The sequence below is a fragment of the Lactuca virosa genome, chromosome 9, assembly GCF_052849685.1.
Source record: "Lactuca virosa cultivar CGN04683 chromosome 9, Lactuca_virosa_CGN04683_v6, whole genome shotgun sequence".
NCBI lineage: Eukaryota > Viridiplantae > Streptophyta > Magnoliopsida > Asterales > Asteraceae > Lactuca > Lactuca virosa.
Genome location: NC_136434.1, coordinates 246,098,164 through 246,115,144, shown reverse-complemented (window position 1 = coordinate 246,115,144; position 16,981 = coordinate 246,098,164). Strand labels below are relative to the sequence as shown.

Sequence of the window (16,981 nt, the reverse complement as noted above, 5' to 3'; positions counted from 1 at the left end):
CGTTGTTTCATTGCGAAGAAAAAGGATTTGATTCCAATTTCCAAGTCTCGCCCAAGTCGACGAGGGTCGTGATGGACGACGACCCCTCGAACACTCCAAGAATCTTCAGGGCCATTTCAGTAATTGCAAGTATCGTGGCAACACTCTTCCGAAAGACAAGGCATCATTGATCTGGACGACCCCGTCGTACACACCAAAGCCACTGGGGGTATGTCCGTAATTTCACACGTAGTCTGACGTGGGGATCCATGGGTTTTAAGATGGTCCGCCTCTCTCCTAAATCCTAATCCTCTCGCACAGACGATCTTCTCTCATCCACTTAACCTTCAAACTTTCAGACATAAAGAAAAAACAAAAAAAAGGAAAAAAAAGGGTCGTCTGCTATCGTGCGCCATCTAAGGTTCCGGCGACTGTATGAGCGGATCTGGTGGAAACAACGGTGTTGCAACGATGGCAGGAGGAGCAGCAGAACAGCAGTACGCGAAGGCGAAGATATCGGTCTGGTGGGACATAGAGAACTGTCAAGTGCCTAAAGGCTGTGAACCTCATTCGATCGCTCAGAATATAAGTTCTGCTTTAGTTAATATGAACTACTGTGGGCCAGTATCGATATCCGCCTACGGCGACACCAATCGGATCCCTGCCTCCGTTCAGCAAGGTCTCAACAGTACCGGCATCGCCTTGAATCACGTGCCCGCCGGTATATACTCATATTACATCACATGCATAATTCTATGAAACGTAGTCTAGTATCATTTTCAACTGGAAATGATAATTGTGTTTGTTTTCCTTGCTTTAAATTATCAGATTGTGTTGAAAACCGAGTTCATAAACCCTAACACGAAGTATTAAGTATACGTATACTATATTTCTACAAATACATACTAATATTAAAGGAAAAAATAGTTTTTTAAGTTGACTTTTCTTAGTTAGAGTGTTGCACTGAACGGATCATGGCGAATTGAGCTTATGAGCCCTGATATTGGTTATTTGTTTTAATTCAAGGTTAGATCTGTGGATTCAGTGTGCCAAAGGCCTTTTCGATGTATTTTTTGGCAATTTGTAGATGAAGCATGTGGTCAGTGTTGATGTCTGTACTAATATTTGTCATCTAATCTGAACAAATAAAAATTTGACAGTTCTAATGCTTCTAAATGATTCATGTTAAAAGAAAATGTAGTTATCATTTGCTTTTCCAAAATTATCTTTTTAAATTTTGTATACTTGGATTTAGATGACTATGCTTTGGCAAGTTATTATTGTTGATTTTTAGGGTTGATCTTATACCTTTGATTTTCATTGTTTTTCCAAAACATGTTGGTTGTTAATACACTAGATGATTTGCAACGATTTTCTTTTGCATTTTAGGCTAAGTTTTTCATTCAATTTACTTTTTTTTATCGCCAGCAATCACCACAAGATATTGGTGCCATTGATTTTGGTTCATATGTTTTGTTCATTTTTTTTCCTCTTATTTGTACAATCAAACTATGTTGTAAAATTATACAATTAAATCAAACATTGCATTTGTTTTTGAATGAAGGGGGAATATTCTAAATCTGATCAAAGTTGGGTATGAAAACTATGGAAGTACACAAATGAACATATTGAATCTATTTTTATTGCATTAAACCCTTTACATGATAGTCCCCACCTATCTTAATTAAACTTTTTCTTTTAATGATCAGGTGTGAAAGATGCAAGTGACAAGAAAATATTGGTAGACATGTTATTTTGGGCTGTAGATAACCCTGCCCCATGCAATTATCTGTTAATTTCTGGTGACCGGGATTTCTCAAATGCATTACATCAATTAAGAATGAGGAAATACAACATTCTTTTAGCTCAACCTCAGAAAGCTTCCATATCCCTCCTTGCTGCTGCTAAAAGTGTATGGCTATGGACCAGTCTTTTGGCCGGAGGTCCACCAATAACTACCGGTGAATCACCCACACCTGATACCACCCACAACCACACTCCAACTCCTAACTCACTACATACTCCGCTTCCTGAGTCAACTCAGAATCAGATGCATCAACCTTTAGATAACAACATATATCCAAACCCCCATCCGGGATTACAGAAATTTGCAAGTTTGGAAATAAGAAGATCAAATGATAGTAAACAAAAAGGGAAGCCTTTAAGGAAAAACCAGAGTCAACCGGTTATTTCAAGAACTTTAAGTCCACCAATTGGGGTTTTAGAAAACCAGACCCATGAGCAAATTTACGCTAGTACCCCTACAACTGGACCAAACCCAAATCACATTCCTATTGGTCCGGATTATTCATGGAACAACACTAGCTACCAACCTCATGCTCCACCGCCAGTAAAGCCGCCCAATAATCTCCCCGGAAGTTTCTTTCCACCTCATTTTATGCCGCCAAGGCCCAATGGATACACCTCTACTTCCTCCACACCGCCATTTGCTCCTGATATTATTAAGTTTAATTTTTCCGACCACCATCCTCTGATGACTAAACCACCACCATCGGGTGGCGGGAACGGGACCGGGCAGCCGAAACAAAACTCTGGCGAGCCGCCGAATTACACAAACAGCCCACAAAAGAGGGGGAATAAGTCGATGAACAAAAGTCCAGATGTCCAACCAGGATTGGACAGTAGTGGTAGTGGTGTGTGGGGGACACCTGGATGCCCGAAGCCTTCGGAATACGTGCAAGGGCTTATAGGGGTGATTTTACTTGCCTTGAGTACATTGAAAAGTGAAAAGATTATGCCTACTGAAGAGAATATTATTTTTTGCATTCGTTATGGGAATATTTCAAAGCAGCGGAATATTGATGTTAAAAAGGCGTTAGAGAGTGCTGTGAAGCAGCAGCTGGTAGTGAAACAGAATCTAGGGAAGTTACCTTTTTTTGTTGGTAAAAAGGAGAAACTATGGAGGTGTGTGAACCCTATAGGTAATAATTATAAAGATCACTCCAAAGCTACATGGGATGAACTTGAGAAATATTTATCAACTCCTTCTGGTCGATCTGCAATTGCAGCTTCTCAATGCAGGTGATGTCTAATTGTCTACTGTTATGTTTATTTTGTTATTTTTGTAAATAGTAAATAATATGAAGAAATGAAAGTAGAAAGGTATCTGACAAGTTGTTGTTTTGCAAATAAATAGATACGATGCTGCTACTATTATAAAGAATACATGCCTAAAAGATACTGCCTTGGGTGATATACTTCAGATTCTAAACTTGGCTGTCACAGCAAAAAAGTGGATCGTACCTCATCAATCTGGATGGCACCCCGTTACTATTACTCTTCCTGAGACAACATCCCCCACCCCTACCCCCACCCCTGAATTTGAATGGTAGCCCCCACACCCACCCACACCACTCAAAAAATCAACTAAACAAACAACCTGTTTTTAGTTTTATTAGGTTTAGGAGGTTACACAGTCAATCGCACTTGGTTTTTTCTTTCAAGATCCACAATTGTCAAATTTACTGGCCACTAGTGGCTAACTGTCTGTTGATTTTCTCAAGTTTCATTCACTCTAGAAATATTGTTTGACTAGATCCAGGTCAAACATGTTGGAACAACATTCCTTTAGGTTGTATCTGTAGAGAAATAGTTGCTTTGAAGCCAAGGTCTATCTATCTGTACTCAGGGGATCTTGATCTTTACTTTATTTTCCAAGCCATCCATCCATCTATCTGTATACCTCGACAGCTGGACATAGATAAATAATACCCACCCACCAATCGAACCCTAAGTTGGAACAAACAACAAAATTGAAGATCTTGGTTGCTGATGTTACATAATATGTCCTATACATCTCAGAATGAATTCAAGTGTTAATTTCTATTTTGACAAAAAAATTTCATTGCTTAGGTGAAGGGTTTTTGGATGGGTAAAGGTTAGATGAAATCTTTTACATGGCACTTTTTGTATTTGTGCTGGAAGATTGATTGACTTTTCTGGTGAAGTTTTAAGGGGAAGATGGATGATGAGGAAGTATTTGAGTATGTTGATGACGGAGTAAAATTGAATATGTTATGTTCTGGAACAGGGGAAGATGATGATGAAAAAGTATCGAATATGTTATGTTGTGAAACAATATTGAAGTTTTAAGGCAAACAACATCATGATGATGATGATGATGACAAAGTATTTGAACATGTTATGTTATGTTATGTTCTGAAACAGTGAAATTGATGAAGTTGTAAGGGGAAGATGATGAGATCAATAGCACATTACAGTTGCAAACCATTGATATGTTTCAAAGCGGTTGCCAGTAAGGTAAGGTGTGTTTGTCAAATTTAATGAAACGGTTGTATTTAAAGATGTGTGTTAATGCTCATCAAGGTACTAAGTAGGCACGTTGAAACTCTTCACTTGTGTTTGTATATGTATTGTTTTTGCATGACATAAACTTTTTGGTTTTTGGAACTAAACTTGGTTTTGTATTATATGAACAGACATGAATGAATGTTTATTGAGTTATTTCGGTTTGATGCCTGCATGTTTCTGATTCTAATAACTTGCATGTGGTATTAGATCCATGACAAATAAGTCTTGTACATGTCATAGTCAATTTTGGTTTGGCTTGATGCATGTTTCTGATTCTAGTGAACATGACCACCCCTTTAGTCGGTCCCTTAACCGGTTTTTCTAAAGAAAACTGATGCTTATTAACTGTTCCTGGAATTATTATGTTTCGGACCAAAATTAGTTAACCCAAGGCCAGTTGATTTTGAAGATTACATCCAAAGAAGAAAAATGAGTCTTAAAATATGACTTTTTGTTTTATATAAAAATAAATATCATTAGTACTATGATAAAGTTCAACACAAACCGTGCATCTACAAATAATCAGCGGCTGGTTAGGGACAAAAGCCGGATTTCAATGTGTGTTGATACAAACTAATACATTGCTAATTCTGTTTCTATGTCCCTAGCTAATTTCGTTGCTAAGCCCTTTGCTAATTCAGTTTTTGTCTTGTTGGCCTTTATTGATGGATTTCCAATGGAAATCTCCATGTCGATTCATATGTTTCTAGTAAGTAAAAAAAATCCAAGCCCCTTTCATGACCCAATCTAAGATTGAATAGATTCTAGAAGATAGAAATCAGGCTAAGAGTAAATGAGAGATTCAACACACGAAGGTAAATAAGATCTTGTTTTGATTAGAGAACAAAAAGTTCGTTGTAATCAGATTCAACACACGAAGGTAAATAAGATATTGTTTTGATTAGAGTACAGAAAGTTCATTATAGATTCCAGAAAGTTCATTATAGATTCCAAAACGATTTTAGCAAAAAAATATTCTCTCTATTTAGCTAACTTCCCCGTTATATAGGTTCACAACCCAGAGAGTCGGTTAGGAAATGACCAATCAGGTCAAGACACTTAGGCTTGGATAGACTGTCAAACTATTAAGAATTTTTTTTTGAAACGACAAATATATTAAACTACACCTACATTATTCCACCTATGTCCACTGTGAGACTTGAACCCTTAACCTCAAGAAAAGAGGGCAACACCGGATACCGCTGGGCTAGAAGCCATTTAGTAAACTATTAAGAAGTAACCATTATGTACATAACTATGAAACGTTACTTGCTATCGAAGACTTACATATCTCCCTCTTTGTGTTGAGTCGCGAAAGAAGTCTTCATTTGTTGTGGAAAAAAATTCAGAACCACCATTCGTACTGTAATCCACCACCTCGGCATCTCACACACACCAACTTGATCTCGCTCTTCGGATTAATCTTGCAAAGCTCAGCTTTCGCAAGAATGTTATTTAGTGTCGTAGTCTTGAAGCAATGTTTATCTAGCAAGTACATCATACAATTTTTCATCACTTTGTTAACCATTGTTTTGTAAACAACACCCCTTGGTTCTTGTTGAATTTGTCCATCTCTCATCTCATCATGCCACTTGGCTGATCGCAAAGGCCAAAAAAAATCTTCTTCAAAAGATCTGCAATCTCTACATCCATCTTACATAATTCCATAAAGTAAAATATGATCATCTTCTTTAAGTGAAAAAGTTGATTCACATACTTTGTCTTCTCTTTAGAAAGAATAGAATACAATATGAACCAATCATATGGATTCAACTGTGGTAGATCAGCAAAAGAAAATGCACAATCTTGGTTGTCACTTCCCCTTAACACTTTGAATTTATGATTCAAAAATTCATCATTCATAGTTTCAGCTTCACACTCGCAAACAACTGATATCTTCTTCAAACTCCAAACCTTGTATTGAGGTCTAGATTGCGACGCATAAAACTCAAAAAGTTTTCTGTTCATTGCACCATTGTTCATAGCAACCCTATATGTGTTCTGAAAGCTTCTAAACAAAAAAGCTTTAGCTATCATCAGGAAGTCCAACCGGCAATCTACTTTGTTATCAATAATAAAAGATCTCAGATTAAGCCGATATCTATTGAGCCTTCTTTATCGCTTCATCCATCATACGTTCAACGGTCCATTTTGGCCATAATGCATTCCAAGTTAAGTCCATAATTTCTTTTTCTCTTTGCTTTGCCTCCATTTGATCCAATTCAATCTACAATTATTTCAATCCTTCAACCTCCTCATCATTCTTCCTTTTTGCTTCTTCGTCATTAGGATCAACTTCTGGTGGAGTAAAGATTGTAAGAGCAGAATTTGACCCTGAAGGTATAGACGGAACAACACCTTCTAATATCTTCTTCATCTTCGGATAGCCTAGGGCAATCTTGTTAGCAGTAACATGTTTCTTAACCATTTTTGGAACAAAATATGGATTGGCAATACAAACCCTTTCTCCCCCTTGTTGTGAAGTAGAACCACTACTCACAACATCAGATATAGGCAACTGCGAAAGCAGGGGTTAAAGCTTCTGATTAAGCATCTGTGACATGTAGTCAACATGTGGAGCATCCTTTTCTTCAACAATGCGCACAACCCTTTGATTAATTTCAAAGTTCTGGCCCTGCACTAACAAGATCTCATCATCTTTCTTTTCTAGATCAAGTTTGACTCGAGAAAGTTCTTGTTTTAGTGAATTGATTTTCACTTTTCTTCTCTAGATCTCATCAACCATATGTGCTTCAGTGTCGTAATGTGCAACCAAAGTGTTTATATAAGAAGTAAAATTTGCATTGTGAACCGAGTTATCATTCAAAATCAAAGTCTTCAAATCTTTCACTTCTCGAAAAGTTGCCTCCATCTTCATAACATTCTCTTTCACAAACTTCTCATTCTCCTCAAGCAATCGCTTATTCTGCGAAACCAAAGTTTTCACTATGGCTTTATGTACTAGCATCATATTTTGAAAATTTCTTCCAGAGAACTCCCCAAGGCAGACCCATGCATAATAGAGCAAGCCCGACAGAACCTCGCGTCTGCGAGCGCCCGCAGAGAAGGCTTGGGCCCGCCAGGGGCGCCTTCTACTCTGCGACAAAGCATGACATCTCCAGATGACAATGGGGATGCTCAACACATTACCACCTGAACCAATCGTTAGCTCTAACAAAACGAGGATCCCGATTTCCCAATCAGCGTGCTCGATCCTGTTGGGTGTGATGCCCTTGTCTCCTATAGACTGTCAGGAGGCCTTAGTATAAAAGGCCTCCTCTAATGCCCAGAAAGGTAAGTCGCTCTCTCTAATTTAATCCCAAAACAATTCAAGTCTATCCACTGACTTGACCGTCAGAGCGTTTTCCCTGGACCACCCTCCCATAGAACGACTGACAGTTCTTCCCTGCTGTGGCCTTGCAGGTTCACCGGAGTAATCATAGCTAGTGAAGAATGTCGCCCGGAGATGAGGTCACATAATTTGGCGCCATCCGGTGTGTGACGAACAACAAACCAAAAGCACACCTCACAACACCTGAAGATGACAACCGGAAACAATGGTGGAGTTAGTGGAACACCGATGAGCCCCATCAGATCCATGATGTCGTTGGAACCAATCGTCACTCCCACATTCACACCTCATCGGCTAACAACGATCGCCGGTGAAGCACCACAACAAGGCGGCTTGACAATAACCAGCGCTTCGATAAGCAAACTATGGAGGCCTGTCACCGAAGGTTTGACGTCCTCTTCCACCGCATTGACACAAAATGATCCATCGAATAGCCAACAACTGACAACGATATCGAGTAGCACGACACCACGAATGGTAGACAACGCTAGCGGTATGCCCACCTTTTCACAAGCACCTTTGCTAAACCAGATGACAAGAGAACAAACGACAGCCTTCCAAACACCCTCATTCGTAATAAACATACCATTCAACACAACAATCCCACAACACTCGCCGTTCATATCAAACCACCTGTTCGCACCAAACCCGCCACTCCTAGCAACCAACCACCGATTTTCCCATTCCAACATCAGAGCTTTTATGTTCCAACACCAAGACACCTCTCAGCATACAACAACATGTTGGTATAGCCGTACCTCACTGCTCAACAGTCCAACCCCCATGGCATCTTCCCAATCCCAAACCAAGATTGTTTGTCGAGAAATGTGACATCTTCATTCGCTAAGGAACTTCTAGACTATGAAATCCCAAATACAACAAAATTGCCACACCTTAAGACCTAGAATGGAACCACAGATCCCGATAGTCACATCGACACATACAAATGGACAATAACTTTATTAAAGTTGGACGAACGATTTTGGTGTACGTATTTCCCGACAACCTTAGACGGCAACGCGGGAACGTGGTTTAAAACGCCGCGTCATGGGATCATTTACAATTTCGGCTAGCTAAAGTACTTTTTCTTGACGAATTTCATGCAACTACGTAAGTACAAAGGATATTCACACTCAATCATTGGCTGCAAGCAAAAATGAAGGAGTGATAGTGCAGGAGTACTTCACCAGGTTCACTAATGCTACATTAGACGTCCAAGGACACGATGAAGGACTAATAGCAGGAGCCTTCACATGGGGCCTCCTCCCGGGACCACTGTCCCAGAAGCTCATGGGAAAGAAGCCCCAAACGCATGCCGAACTAAAAGAAAAGGTGGAGCGATACCTAAGACAAGAAGAAGGAGAAACAATCAAACAAGCGTACTTGAACGCCATGACCGCCTCAGCCACAAAGCACCACAACCCACCGCCACACCACCAGGAAACTCCTGGCGGCGGCAGGCACTTTGGGCGTGGGAAATGCCCGCAAGGACGTTGTAGGCCATTTCAAAGAGACGATAGGAGAGGCAGACGACCAGATGTCTACGCAGTCTATGACAGGCAACCTACAAGAGGAGCAAAAGGACGATACTGTGAATACCATAAGAGTAAGACACACGACACTATCAAATGTTCAGTACTAAAAAGTGAAATGGAGGAGAAACAACTAAATGGGAACCTGATAGAACACGGAGCCTCCACGCCAAGTTCGATGCCGAAAATGCTAAGGACACGGCAAAGGCGCATGACCAACCCCAAGAGATCATGATGATCAAATCCAAAAGAGGGAGGCAAGAAGAATGTAGCGGGGTAAAAAACCTCGCAAAATCCATGCAAGGCTTAACATTCTCGGCAAAAGACCCACGGCCTATAGGCTGGCGAGGAGACGATCCGCTCATAATTCAGGGATCCATTAGAGACATCACTATCCACCGGGTGTACATAGACACCAGAAGTTCAACATATATTATCTATGAACATTGATTCCGTCTCCTTCTGGATAGGTGGAAGGGGAACCTCAAACTTGTAACGGGACAATTGATAGGTTTCACAGGACACAACCTATGGCCCCTAAGCACGATCCACCTACTGTTCATGTTGACCAACTACGACAAGACAAAGAGGAAGACAACCCTCATAGACTTCGTTGTAATCAGGCATCCAACGGAGCACAACATTATCCTTGAGCGAACGAACCTACTCAAATTCAGAGCAATCTCGTCAACATTTCATGGAGTAGTAAAATTCAACACAACAAAAGGACCGGGGACAATCCTGGCAACGCTGCCAAAAGAATTGCGATGCTATGAGATCATTCAACTGAAAGAAATCACACATGAAACTAAAAGGTCACGGGTAGAGCCAATCAGCGGAAATGAGATCATCAACAGAGAATACCTGGATCAGCCGGTCAACATAGGGAACATCCTTCCTCCATCGACAAGCGATCGACCTCCTAAAGAAATACAAGCACGTCTTCGCCTGGACCCCTACTGTAACATCCCGTTTAAAATAGAATGATTAAATAATAAAGTCGAAACCCTGAGATGTAATATTATTATTATTTTATAGCCAAAAGCAAATAATAATTAGCAGGGTGTTGGTTTCAGGAAGCCAAATGACGATATCTGAATCTCCGGGGGTTAAAGTGTAATTTCGGGATTTATTTTGCAAAGGATTTTAGAAGTCAGGGGGTGTTTGGTATCATTTGGGCTTAATATAAAAGATATTATGGAAGCAGAGGTTAAAGAGTAAATATCGGACTTATTTTGTAAGGATTTTAGAAGGCAGGGTAGAAATGGTAATTTCTGGATCGAAATTGAAAGAAGAAGGATAGGGAAGACTAAAGGTGTCATTATGGGGAAAGTTTGAAGGAGACGGTAGTTAACTGTTTCATAAGCAACGTCCAAAACCCTAACCCTAAACCTTATGTGCAGCCGCCACTCTCCTAACTTCCGGCCGCCACCACCTCGGTTGAGATCCCAAACCACCGGAGCAACCCCCTTGCATCCATCCTGACGCCGAGAAAGCGAAGCCACATGCGTTGCTGTCGTCGTCGCTTATGAACTGCACTCCGGTTTTCCCCGCCACCTCTTTCCATGGATGCCGACGAAGCTTGCTATCATGGCTGTTGATGACGGAGCTGCCGACGGGGACTCGAGTAGGCGCCTCTTCACCGCCGCCGTTGCTGCTGTACTTGGTGGGTTCAAACCACCTTCTTTCCTCTTCTTTTCCCTCCCGATGGCTGCCTCACCACTACGTTTGGAGGCTGACGCCCTCGGCCGCCGCATGCCACCGTGGAATGGTGGTTGGGTTCATGGAATCACGAAGCTAATGTGGGTGTAACTGTAGAAAAGTTGTGTGCGTTTTCTGATGAGCGTTGGTTGTGAAGAACCACCATGGCAGTCAGCCATGGTGGTTGCCGCCGATAACTGAGCTGCTGCCATCGACCGCCGCTGCTGCCAGACTTCTTGTGTCACCATCGCCACGAGGTGGGTGGCTGGGTTTATCTCGCAACAGAAGAGCATGTGAGGGTGTGGTTTCTTGGCCAGAAATCACAAGAGGGCCACCTCCACCACCATGAGGTGGTGGCTAACACCTTCTGACCACCGCTTGCCGCCACAGTGCGGCTGTGTGTGTGTGTATTATTTTATGTGAGTGTGTGTGTTTGAGTATTGTTGTAAAGTTGTAATCATGTGGGAATAATCAAAGAAAAACCCGTAACCACCACCGTGAGGTGGTGGCTGCCGCCACCAGCCGCCGTGTTGGGTGGCGGTGTGCCTCGTTTGCGTTTTGACTCGTTTGGGATGCTTGGACAGAATGAGCCTAATGAAACCCTAGTGGGCCCAAAGAGACCCTAATGGGCCCAATGAAGCCCTAATTGACCTAAAAGCCCAACCATGTGACTAACGGGCTAGTATTGGGTTGGAAACCCTAATTAGGGTTTGGAAAACCCTAATGGCATAAAACCCTAATTTTGGGGATTGATCGGGACCCACACTGGAATTAATTAGTAAACTTAAAATATTAATTAATAATTATTCGCACTTAACCTTAATCTTCATTTCATGTGAAAACCCTAATTTCACTTGGGCCTTGAGTTGGGCCTTTCTATTGGACTTTGGTGATTGGGCTACTGATGGGCTATCCAAGAACAAGTAAATAGACCAAAATAATTAGATGGGCTTTAGGATAAGTCCCATGTGAAGGACTTGGGCCCAATTTGGAAAATTGGGCCATAGGTGGGCCATAACTGGGCCTTGATGATTATGAGATATTGGGCCATTGGAATACCAAGAGTTTGGACTAGAATTAATGGATGGGCCTTAAGGAAAGACCATGTAGAGGTCTGGGCCTAATTTGGAAAATTGGGCCATATGTTGGGCTTTGGCCCATTACTTGACTTTTGGGCCTTTGGAGTGTGAGTTGGACTTTGGGCTTGGAACCCAATTATTAATTGGGTATTGTTTGATGTTGACAGTTCGGGAATCTGTCAACCAACAGCTGGAGTTTTATCTGCGGGACTTCAGCAGTGCTAGGTGAGTTCTCCTCACTATATCAACAGGGTCTACGGTACCAAGGTCGTCCCTTTATGATTTACATCCTGGTTTAGGATGGTTGTTATGTTATTGATCTGTTAGATTTCATCCTGGTTTTAGGATGGTTGCTATGCTAGTAAACTGTTAGATTGATATCCTGGTTGTAGGATGGTTGCATATATTAGAGATCGGTTAGATCAGTATCCTGGTTATATGATGGTTGCCATGATAGTGATCTGTTAGATCTGTATGACTATCTGTTATTGCATGCTAGCGTATGATATGTATGTGCACATGTTTATTGGTTTGGGGAAAGGGTTGAGGCAGGTCCTGCTGTGTGCAATAGGCCAAGACACCCTGGGCGGACCGGGTAGACTGCAAGCTCGGGCCGGGTAAATCTAGTCAGGCCGAAGGCTCAACGAGCGGTCCGAATAGGCTGAAGGCCCCAAGGATGGCGGTCCAGACGTGCCGCGGGCTCGGAGAGCGGTCCAAATAGACTGAGGATCGGGATTCGGTCCAGTCAGACTGATGGCTCATTACGCATGCTGGATTGTTTGCTTATATGTTTATATGATATGGTTATATCTGTATGGCGTTGGTATTTTGGGGGTTACTCACTAAGCCTTCGAGCTTACATTTATCGATTATTGTTTCAGGTATTCTGATGATCGCGGGAAGGCGAAGGCGTGATTGTGCACCTCCTTACATTTTCATGATTGATTCTGGGGATACTTTGATGTTTAAATTGTTTTGAAAGTAAACTGTAATAACTTAATGGTTTTATATGTTTTAAAAAGTTTTAAATTGGCTTGAATTTTATGGGTGTTACACCTACCGACATGGTGGGAGTAGACATAGAAGTCATAGAACACAAACTCATGATCAAACCAGGAGAAAAGGAGGTCAAATAGAAGAAGCGAGTCCAAGGGGGAGACAGGAACATGACAATCAATGCTGAGGTCGCCAAGCTAACCAAGGCAGGTATACACCGAGATGCAATCTTCCCGACGTGGATCGCAAATCCCATCATGGTCAGAAAACATGATGACACATGGCGTATGTGCATTGACTATTCTAATTTAAACAAAGTTTGACCCAAGGATTGTTACCCCCTATTAGAAATTAATCAAAAGGTAGAATCCTTACAAGGATTCAGACTGAAGTATTTTCTAGATGCATATAAGGGATATCACCAGATCTTGATGAGCAAGAAGGATGAAGAAAAGACCGCTTTTTATACAGACCATGGAGCGTTCTGCTACACCAAAATGCTATTTGGCTTGGAGAATGTGGGAGCAACCTACCAGCGTCTCGTCGACTCCATCTTCGCCAAGCAGATCGGAAGAAACATCGAGGTATACGTCGACGATTTGGTCATAAAAAGCCCAGATGAGAAAGACCACTGGAAGACATAGAAGAAACACTCGGAACATTGGAAAAGGTCAAGTTGAAGTTGAACCCAGGGAAGTGCACTTTTGGCGTAGAAGAAGGGCAATTCCTGGGGTATTATGTCACCAAATAAGGAATCCAACCCAGTCCGATCAAAGTTGACAAGCTGAGGGGCGTACCATCTCTACACACCTTGAGAGATGCTCAAGGGCTGAATGGTAAACTAACCGCTATGAGCTGTTTTATCTCCAAGTCGGAAGAGAAATCCATGCCACTCTTCCACACTCTCAAAGGATGCATTGAGAAAAGAAACTTCCAATGGACGTCAGCAGCAGAAACAATGCACCAGCAGATCAAGGAGGCTCTACATAAACTACCTACACTGGCTAGCCCCATCCCGGGTGAAACACTACAAGTATACCTATCAGCATCAAATGAGGCCATCTCTTTGGTGTTGGTAGTAGAAAGGGAATGAAAGCAGACACCGGTCTATTTTGTCAGTCGGGCTCTACAAGGGCCAGAAACCAACTACCCTATCCTGGAAAGGCTAGTACTCGCACTCATCTACGCGGCGCGACGTTTGAGATGATTCTCAAGCCATATATTACTCAAGCCAGAAACATTCGGGTGCCTGGCAAAATAGGCAATCGAGTTAGGGAACACGACATCAGCTATCGCCTACGCACCAACATCAAAGGGAAAATGTTGGAAGATTTCCTTCTTGAAATCCCAGAAGAATTAAAAAAAGCCATCCATGAAAAAGAATTATTGGATTCACACCGACAAAAAGGTAGCCAAGAATGGACCCTATACACCGGCGGGGCGTCTAGCAAAGAGGGATCAGGGGCATGCCTAATCCTAACAAGCCGATATGGGTAAGAAGTCACCTACGCCCTCCGCTTGGACTTCCATACCTATAACAATGAGGCTAAGTATGAAGCCCTGCTAGTCGGCCTACGACTGGCAAGACAGATGGGTGCAAACGCATTGAAAGCCCTGACAGATTCGAGGCTGGTGGCTAATAAAATAAACAGAGAGTTTGAAGCAAAGGAAAAACGAAAGTAGAAGTACGTAAAGGCCATACAGAAACTCATCTAACCTCTCAAGAGCTTCACCATTAGGCAAATTCCAAGAGGGGAGAAGAGGAGAGAGGACACCCTCAACAAACTGGAATCAACATGCTTTGGTCACTTGTCCAAGAAGGTTTTGGTGGAGGTGATTAAGGAAAGAAGCATAAATGAATGTCAAGTGCACACCTTGACCCCGACACGGCGCTCCTGGATGACATCAATCGTTGAATACTTGCAACACGACGTTCTACCCGACAGCCACGAAGAAGCTAGGAAAGTAAGAATTAAAGCACCGCTACATACGATCATAGAATGAGTGCTATATCGAAAAGGGTTCATGACACCACGGTTAAAGTGCATATATGAAGCTAATGGCAAGGAAACACTTCGATAGGCTCATGCCGGGCCAGCCGGCGTACATGAAGGAGCAAGGGCTCTCACGGGGAAGATACTCCGGATGGGCATTTACTGGACAAGCATACACCAGGTGGCGACGGTAGTGACGCGAACGTGTGTAGAATGCCAAACTTAATATCCAATACAAGGGGTTCCATCGGCACCTCTGACGAGCATCACTAGCCCATGGCCTTTCTAATAGTGGGGAATCGACATTGTCGTACCGTTCCCGGACGCCCCTGGAAAGGTGCAGTTCCTAGTAGTTGCAGTCGACTACTTTACCAAATGGATAGAGGCCGAGCCACTAGCATGCATATCCGGAAGGCAAATGATCAAAATTTTATGGAATAACATCATGACAAGGTTCGGAACGCCTAGGGTACCGATCAGTGACAACGAGTTACAATTCACAGAAAACCCATTCCAAAGCTGGTGCGCTGAAAAAGGCCCTGGTGGTATAGAAAACCTCTTGGCAAGCTTGGAGTTTGTATTTGATGAATTTTTGGACCATTGTAAGTGTTCAAAATCTGAAGTTTATGTTGATAGCTTCTAGATCTAGGCTTCTTGTCCCCTTTTCTTCATGTTGTGTAAGTTTGGATGGAAAGATTCCATAAAGTTTCCAACTTTATGGGTCCTTGCAGTCCTTTAAGGGTTGTATTTGTTGGATCTGAAGTTTGGATAAGTTTGAAGACATATATGTTAGTGAGGTTCCATTTTTCATCCTTCTGACCTAATATGATATCAAGACATACATTGGACATGAATGTCTATAAAGCATCGATTTTTAGAATGTTTATGGAGTAAGAAGTCCCTCTAGAAAGTTGGAATGGAAGGCTTAAAGGATCAAGGCATGAATGCATTAAGTTGTCCCAAATTATAGTAGTGACAACGTGAGATGAGAATTCCCGATTGTTTTAGACAGGCTCTGTCACGACGTGGGGGCATGGCCATCATGAAGTGACAATGGTTTTGATCATGGTTGAGTTGTTCATAACTGGAGTTTTGGATTGGGGCTAAGTTTGTTGGCGACGACGTTGTCATACCCCCAAACCAGAACGGCAGAAACGTCTGGGGGCGGATGAAGTGACTTTCATGTACAGTATCATAACAATTGAATATAAATGAAACATAGCAATACAAACATTCATACATTGAAATTACAAGTATTACATTGTTTACAAATCTCTGTTTGTTCAAAAGTTGAATACAAATAACTGAAAAGTAGAAACATGAAACGACGACGCCGGCCCTCAAAACGGGTTGAATACCTGTCTACTGGTTTCCTGAGAATACAAGTGATTTTGAAAAGTGTCAACAATTAAGTTGGTGAGTTCATAAGCATTTTGTGTGAGAAGGATTTGTATCGTTTTCGAGTAAAATGATTTTCTATACTTCTAGAAAATCCGATATTTTCTTTAATATGAACTATAAATGTATATATTTCCTTTGTATATTTTCCTTGTAAAATGATAATGTATGTTTCCAGAAAATCTAATATTTTCTTAAATATGAATTGTAGATGTATGTATTTTCTTTGTATGTTTTCCTTGTAAAATGATAATGTATGTTTCCAGAAAATCCAATATTTTCTTAAATATGAACTTTAGATGTATGTATTTCCTTTGTATATTTTCCTTGTAAAATGATAATGTACGTTTCCAAAAAATCCAATATTTTCCTAAATATGAACTATAGTCTTAAACCCTAAGACCAAAAATGTAAGAAATGATGTACTGAAAAATAGTATGTAGTTATATCTTTTTATAAAACTAATGAAGTGTAAGTTACTCCGTAAACCAAATCGTTTTGTTAATCCCTATGTGAGTTATAATAACCATGCTTAATATGACTTATATGCCTGAATGAAGTTCTTCAGGCGTCGGAGCTGGTAGACTTTTGTCACCCAAGAATTGCCGGTCTAATTGT

At 41.5% G+C, this 16,981-nt stretch overlaps 1 protein-coding gene across 1 annotated transcript; it reads left to right on the top strand.

Moving 5' to 3' along the window:
• The first annotated feature begins 274 nt into the window (after nt 1-274).
• On the top strand, nt 275-4,475 carry LOC145136562 (Putative endonuclease or glycosyl hydrolase). Its single transcript, XM_079070683.1, has 3 exons — nt 275-700; nt 1,689-3,021; nt 3,137-4,475. The coding sequence occupies exons 1-3, from the start codon at nt 415-417 to the stop codon at nt 3,330-3,332; spliced, it is 1,815 nt and encodes a 604-aa protein (XP_078926809.1). The 5' UTR covers nt 275-414; the 3' UTR covers nt 3,333-4,475.
• Nucleotides 4,476-16,981: the final 12,506 nt, after the last annotated feature.